We start from the raw sequence: 7,843 nt of genomic DNA, 5'->3' as shown, positions 1-7,843 counted from the left end.
CGCCGCGGCCCGGCGCATGCGTGCTGACGTCACACCCGGAAGCGGCGGACCCGGCGCGGCGCTGCCGGAGGCGCGGAGCGGCCCCGTCCGACCCCCCCCGACCCCCGGGACCCCTCCGGGACCCCCTCCCGGACCCCCCCCGACCCTCCCCGGCCCCCGGTCCCGGCCCCGGCCGCGGCTTCTCCCCCGGGACACGGCGCCATGGTGAGCGGGGGGCGCGGCGGTCACGTGGTTGGGGAGGGGCGGTCACGTGAGGCGGGAATTTGGGGGGGTGGTCGTGACCTCGGGGGTGACCTTTGACCTCTGAGCACGTGACCCCGGGGGTTCCCACCGGGTGGGGCCGTTCCTACGTGACCCCTCCCCCACCCCCCCCAAACCCCCCAAAATTTCCCCAAAATCCATCCCCAGACCCAAAATATTCCCAAAATCTTCCCAAAATCCATCCCCAAACCCCAAAATCCCCTAAAATCCCCCAAAATCTCTCAAAAAATCCATCCCCAGACCCCAAAATCCATCCCCAAACCTCAAAATCCCCTAAAATCCCCCAAAATATCTCAAAAAATCCGTCCCCAGACCCCAAAATCCATCCCCAGACCCAAAATCTTCCCAAAATCCCCCAAAATCCATCCCCAGACCCCAAATTCCCCCAAAATCCATCCCCAGACCCAAAATCTCCCCAAAATCCTTTTCCAGGCCTTAAAATCCCCCAAAATCACCCAAAATCCATCCCCAGACCCCAAAGTCCCCCAAAATATCTCCAAAAATCCATCCCCAGACCCAAATTGCCCCAACCCCCCCCAAAATCCATCCCCAGACCCAAAATCCTCCCCAAACCCCTTCCCAGTGACCCCAAAACCCCCAAAATCCCACCAAAACCACCACGAATCCCCCCAAAATTCCCCTCAAAGTTCACCCAAAACTCCTCCAAATCCCCCAAAACCTCCCCAAAATCCCCGAAAATTCCCCCCAAAGCCCCTCCTAGTCCATCCCAGTCACTCCCAGTGCCCCCCAGTGCCCCCCCAGCCCCCCCACCTGCCAGGGGAAACTGAGGCTGAAAAATCCCCTGGTCCTGACCCCAAAACTCCCCAAAATCCCCCCCAAAATTCCCCTAAATCCCCCCAAAATTCCCACAAAATTCCCACAAAATTCCCACAAAATTCCCGTAAATCCCCCCAAGATCCCCTCAAATCCTCCCCAAACCCCCTCCCAGTGACACCAAAATCCCACCAAAACCACCCCGAATCCCCCCAAAATTCCCCTCGAAGTTCCCCCAAAACTCCCCCAAATCCCCCAGAATCCCCCCCAAAGCCCCTCCCAGTCCATCCCAGTCCATCCCAGTCCCTCCCAGTGCCCCCAGTGACCCCCACCCCCCCAGATGCGGTTCATGCTGCTGTTCAGCCGCCAAGGGAAACTGAGGCTGCAGAAGTGGTACTTGGCCACGGCCGACAAGGACAAGAAGAAGATGGTGCGGGAGCTGATGCAGGTGGTGCTGGCCAGGAAACCCAAAATGTGCTCCTTCCTCGAGTGGAGGGACCTCAAGGTGGTCTACAAGAGGTAAAACCCCCCAAAAAAATCCCAAAAATTGAGTTCGGGTCGCCAAAAAAAAAAGAGTTGAAGAAAAAGCGACTTCGTGTCCAAAAAAGGGGGTTTGGCCAAAAAAAAGCGATTTTCTGAGCCAAAATGGACGGGTTGGTCATGCTTGGGTTGGCCATGATGGGTTGGCCATGGTTGGATTGACCATGGTTGGGTTGACCATGATGGGTTGGTCATGCTTAGGTTGGCCGTGATGGGTTGACCGTGATGGGTTGACCATGGTTGGATTGACCATGATGGGTTGGTCATGCTTGGGTTGGCCATGATGGGTTGACCATGATGAGTTGACCATGGTTGGATTGACCATGATGGGTTGACCATGGTTGGATTGACCATGGTTGGATTGATCATGGTTGGGTTGACCATGATGGGTTAACCATGGTTGGATTGACCATGGTTGGGTTGACCATGGTTGGATTGACCATGATGGGTTGACCATAGTTGGATTAACAATGGTTGGATTGACCATGGTTGGATTGACCATGATGAGTTGACCATGATGAGTTGACCATGGTTGGATTGACCAAGATGGGTTAACCATGGTTGGATTGACCATGATGGGGTGACCATGGTTGGGTTGATCTTCATGAGTTGACCATGGTTGGATTAACCATGGTTGGATTTCCCATGATTGGATTGACCGTAGTTGGGTTGACCATGGTTGGATTGACCATGGTTGGGCGCCCCGGTGGGATTTGGTGGCCATGGGGACATCCCCATCTGGCTGTTGTCCCCCAGGTACGCCAGCCTCTACTTCTGCTGCGCCATCGAGGGCCAGGACAACGAGCTGATCACGCTGGAGCTCATCCACCGCTACGTGGAGCTGCTGGACAAGTACTTCGGCAGCGTGAGTGGGGACGCGGCCGGGGGACGCCACGGGGACAGCCAGGGGTGGCCAGGGACACCTTGGGGACATCCCGGGGTGGCCAGGGACACCTCAAGGTCATCAGGGACACCTCAGGGTCATCAGAGACACCTCAAGAACATCCTGGGGTCATCAGGGACACCTCAGGGACATGAGGGACACCTCAGGGACATCAGGGACACCTCAGGGACACCTCAGGGACATCCCGGGGTCATCAGGGACACCTCGGGGACATCAGGGACACCTCAAGAACATCCTGGGGTTATCAGAGACACCTCAGGGACATCCCAGGGTCACCAGGGACACCTCAGGGTCACCAGGGACACCTCGGGGACATCCCGGGGTCATCAGGGACACCTCGGGGACATCAGGAACACCTCAAGAACATCGTGGGATCACCTCAGAGACATCTCAGGGACATCCTGGGGTCATCAGGGACACCTTGAGGTCATCAAGGACACCTCAGGGACATCTCAGGGACATCCTGGGGTCATCAGGGACACCTCGGGGACATCAGGGACACCTCAGGGACATCTCAGGGACATCCTGGGATCACCTCAGAGACATCTCAGGGACAGCCCAGGGTCTGCAGGGACATTCTGGGGTCATTAGGGACACCTTGGGGACACCAGAAACATCTCAGGGACATCCTGGGGTCACCTCAGAGACATCTCAGGGACATCCGGGGTCATCAGGGACACCTCAGGGTCACCAGGGACACCTCAGGGACACCTCAGGGACATCTCAGGGACATCCCAGGGTCACCAGGGACATCCCAGGGTCACCAGGGACACCTCGGGGACAGCCCGGGGTGGCCAGGGACACCACGGGGACATCAGGGACACCTCAAGAACATCCTGGGGTCACCTCAGAGACATCTCAGGGACATCCTGGGGTCAGCAGGGACACCTGAGGGACATCCGGGACACCTCAGGGCCATCTTAGGGACATCCCAGGGTCTGCACGGACAGCCCGGGGTCACCAGGGACATCCTGGGGGGACATCAGAAACATCTCAAGGACATCAGGGACACCTCAAGAACATCCTGGGGTCATCTCAAGGACATCAGGGACACATCAGGGACACCTCGGGGTCATCAGGGACACCTCAAGAACATCCTGGGGTCACCTCAGGGTCACCTCAGGGACAGCCCAGGGTCTGCAGGGACAGCCCAGGGTCACCAGGGACATCCTGGGGGACACCAGAAACATCTCAGGGACATCCCGGGGTCATCAGGGACACCTCAGGGACACCAGAAACATCTCAGGGACATCCCGGGGTCATCAGGGACACCTCAGGGACACCTCAGGGACATCAGGGACACCTCAGGGACATCCTGGGGTCATCTGAAGGACCTCAGGGACATCTCGGGGTCATCAGAAACATCTCAAGGACATCAGGGACACCTCAGGGACGTCCTGGGGTCATCAGGGACACCTCGGGGACACCAGAAATGTTTCAGGGTCATCACAGGGTCACCAGGGCCACCCCAAAGTTCTCCAGGAGTCCCTGAAGGCCACCAGGGCCACCCCAGAGTTCTCCAGGAACCCCTCAGGGTCACCCCAAAGTTCTCCAGGAGCCCCTCAGGGTCACCAGGGCCACCCCAAAGTTCTCCAGGAGCCCCTCAGGGCCACCCCAAAGTTCTCCAGGAACCCCTCAGGGTCACCAGGGCCACCTCAAAATTCTCCAGAAAGACCCCAAGGCCACCCCAGGACCACCAGGGCCACCCCAAAGTTCTCCAGGACCACCAGGGCCACCCCAAAGTTCTCAAGGAGCCCCTCAGGGTCACCAGGGCCACCCCAAAGTTCTCCAGAAAGACCCCAAGGCCACCCCAGGACCACCAGGACCACCCCAAAGTTCTCAAGGAGCCCCTCAGGGTCACCAGGGCCACCCCAAAGTTCTCCAGAAAGACCCCAAGGCCAACCCAGGACCACCAGGGCCACCCCAAAGTTCTCAAGGAGCCCCTCAGGGCCACCTCAAGGTTCTCCAGGACCACCAGGGCCACCCCAGAGTTCTCCAGGACCACCCCAAAGTTCTCCAGGACCACCAGGGCCACCCCAAAGTTCTCCAGGAGCCCCTCAGGGCCACCCCAAAGTTCTCCAGGAACCCCTCAGGGTCACCAGGGCCACCCCAGAGTTCTCCAGAAAGACCCCAAGGCCACCCCAGGACCACCAGGGCCACCCCAAAGTTCTCCAGGGCCACCCCAAAGTTCTCCAGGAGCCCCTCAGGGCCACCAGGGCCACCCGGTGTCCCCTCCGGCCACTTCCACCCCCGTGAGCCGAACGTCCCCACACCGGGGGTGTCCCCGGGGTGTCCCCAAGGCAGCGGTGACCTCCCGGGCAGGTGTGCGAGCTGGACATCATCTTCAACTTCGAGAAGGCCTACTTCATCCTGGACGAGTTCGTGATGGGCGGCGAGATCCAGGACACCTCCAAGAAGAGCGTCCTCAAGGCCATCGAGCAGGCGGACCTGCTGCAGGAGGTGGGGACACCCCAAAAATTCCCAAAAAATCCACCGGGAGGGGGTGGGGACACCCCAAAATCCTGGGGGAACCTTGTAGGGTCTTGGTGGGCCCATAAATCCATGGAGGTTCTTGGTGGGTTCCAAAAGTTCATGGAGGTTCTTGGTGGGATCCCAAAAGTTCATGGAGGTTCTTGGTGGGATCCCAAAAGTTCATGGAGGTTCTTGGTGGGATCCAAAAGTTCATGGAGGTTCTTGGTGGGTTCCCAAAGATTCTTGGGGTTTTTGGGTTGTAGGGTCATGGAGACCCCAAAAATCCTTCATGGACCATCCGTGGGGTCGTGGAGACCTCAAAAATTCATGAGGTTCTTGGTGGGTCCCAAAAGTTCATGGAGGTTCTTGGTGGGATCCCAAAAGTTCATGGAGGTTCTTGGTGGGTCCCAAAAATTCTTGGGGTTTTTGGGTTGTAGGGTCATGGAGACCCCAAAAATCCTTCATGGACCATCTGTGGGGTCGTGGAGACCCCAAAAAATCCACGAAGGTTCTTGGTGGGATCCCAAAAGTTCATGGAGGTTCTTGGTGGATCCCAAAAAATTCATGGAGTTTTTGGGTTGTAGGGTCATGGAGACCCCAAAAATCCTTCATGGACCATCCATGGGGTCGTGGAGACCCCAAAATCCATGGAGGTTCTTGGTGGGTCGTGGAGACCCCAAAAATCCTTCATGGACCATCCGTGGGGTCATGGAGACCCCAAAAATCCATGGAGGTTCTTGGTGGGATCCCAAAAATCCATGGAGGTTCTTGGTGGGTCCCAAAAGTTCATGGAGGTTCTTGGTGGGTCCCAAAAGTTCATGGAGTTTTTGGTGGGACCCCAAAAGTTCATGGAGGTTCTTGGTGGGTCCCAAAAATTCTTGGGGTTTTTGGGTTGTAGGGTCATGGAGACCCCAAAAATCCTTCATGGACCATCTGTGGGGTTGTGGAGACCCCAAAAATCCATAGAGGTTCTTGGTGGGTCCCAAAAATCCATGGGGGATTCCTTTCCCCCCCAATTTTGGAGTTCATCCCCCCTTTTCCCCCCAAATTTTGGGTTTTTTTCCCCCCTTTACCCCCCAAATTTTGGGGTTAATTCCCCCCTTTCCCCCCCAAATTTTGGGAATTTTTCCCCCCAAATTTTGGGGTTTTTTTCCCCCCTTTCCCCCCCAAATTTTGGTTTTTTTCCCCCTTTCCCCCCAAATTTTAGTATTTAGTTCCCCCTTTTGTCCCCCAAATTTTGGGGTTCATCCCCCCCTTTCCCCCCCAAATTTGGGGGTTCATTCCCCCCCGTTTCCCCTACAATTTTTTGGGTTTTTTTTGCCCCCCAGATTTTGGTTTTTTACCCCCCTTCCCCCCTAAATTTTGGGGTTCATCCCCCCTTTCCCCCCCAAATTTTAGGATTTACTTTCCCCCCCAATTTTAGGGTTTTTCCCCCCCCCTTTCCCCCCAAATTTTAGTATTTAGTTCTCCCCTTTGTCCCCCGAATTTTGGGTTTTTTCCCCCCCTTTCCCCCCCAAATTTTGGGGTTCATTCCCCCCCCTTTCCCCTCCAATTTTTGGGTTTTTTTTGCCCCCCAAATTTTGGGGTTTATTTCCCCCTTTCCACCCCAAATTTTGGGGTTCATTCCCCCCTTTGTCCCCCAAATTTTGGTTTTTTTCCCCCCTTTCCCCCCCAAATTTTGGGGTTTTTTGCCCCCCAAATTTTGGGGTTCATTCCCCCCTTTCCCCCCCAAATTTTAGGATTTACTTCCCCCTTTTCCCCCCCAAATTTTTGGGGTTTTTCCCCCCCTTTTCCCCCCAAATTTTGGGATTTTCCCCCCCCAGATTTTAGGATTTACTTCCCCCTTTTCCCCCCCAAATTTTGGGTTTTTTCCCCCCCTTTCCCCCCCAAATTTTAGGGTTCACCCCCCTTTTCCCCCCCAAATTTTAACCCCTTCTTTCCCCCCACAGGAGGACGAATCCCCCCGCAGCGTCCTGGAGGAAATGGGGCTGGCGTAGCCCCCCCACCCCAATTTTTGGGGACCCCCCCCCAAAATTTTTGGCTCCCCTCCCCCCCAAAATTTTGGGGACCCCCCCCACAGCCCCATGGGACCAATCCCAGCCTGGGGGGGGGGGGAGGGGACACCCCCCTGTGACCCCCCCAAATTGTAAATATATCTATAAGGGGGGGTCCCCACATTTTTTTTGGGGGGTCCCCAAATTTTTGGGGGGGGTCCCCACATTTTTTGGGGGGGTCCCCAAATTTTTTGGGGAGGGGGGGTTCCCCAAATTTTTTTGGAGGGGGTTGGGATCCCAATTTGGGGGTTCCCCCCCCCAAATTTCCCACAGCTGCTTTTTTGGGGGGGGGTGGGGGATTCTTGGAATTTATTCCCCCAAAATTTTTTGGGGACCCCTCCCCAAATTTTTAGGGACCCCCCAAATTTTTAGGGACCCCCCCTGACAATTATGGGATCACGGTCCCCCCCCAGCCCCCCAAAAAAAAAAAATTTGGAATAAAATCTGTGGAGAATCGAGGTGAGTTTGGTGATTTTTTGGGTTATTTTCTCTTTTTTTTGGGTTATTTTATCTTTTATTAGTTATTTTCTGGTTTTTTTGGGGTTATTTTATCTTTTTTTGGGTTATTTTATCATTTTTTGGGTTATTTTCTCTTTTTTTAGGGATAATTTTATCCGTTTTGGGGATTATTTTATCCTTTTTCGAGGGATTTTATCCATTTTTTGGGATTATTTTATCCATTTTTGGGGATCATTTTTATCCTTTTTTGGGGATTATTTTTCATTTATTCTCGTTTTTGGGGTAATTTAGTCTCTTTTTGGGGTCATTTATTCTCTTTTTGAGGTCATTCTTTCCCTTTTTGGGGTAATTTTTCACCTTTTGGGGTAATTTATTCCCT

The 7,843-nt window shown here is 55.0% G+C and overlaps 1 protein-coding gene across 1 annotated transcript; it reads left to right on the top strand.

The window, feature by feature from the left end:
• The first annotated feature begins 35 nt into the window (after nt 1-35).
• On the top strand, nt 36-7,079 carry AP1S1 (adaptor related protein complex 1 subunit sigma 1). Its single transcript, XM_072920684.1, has 5 exons — nt 36-204; nt 1,376-1,554; nt 2,332-2,440; nt 4,802-4,939; nt 6,901-7,079. The coding sequence occupies exons 1-5, from the start codon at nt 202-204 to the stop codon at nt 6,946-6,948; spliced, it is 477 nt and encodes a 158-aa protein (XP_072776785.1). The 5' UTR covers nt 36-201; the 3' UTR covers nt 6,949-7,079.
• The last annotated feature ends 764 nt before the right edge of the window (nt 7,080-7,843 follow it).

Source organism: Taeniopygia guttata, chromosome 32, assembly GCF_048771995.1.
Source record: "Taeniopygia guttata chromosome 32, bTaeGut7.mat, whole genome shotgun sequence".
NCBI lineage: Eukaryota > Metazoa > Chordata > Aves > Passeriformes > Estrildidae > Taeniopygia > Taeniopygia guttata.
Note: the sequence above shows the minus strand (reverse complement) of the source record. Positions and strands in the feature narration are given on the sequence as shown.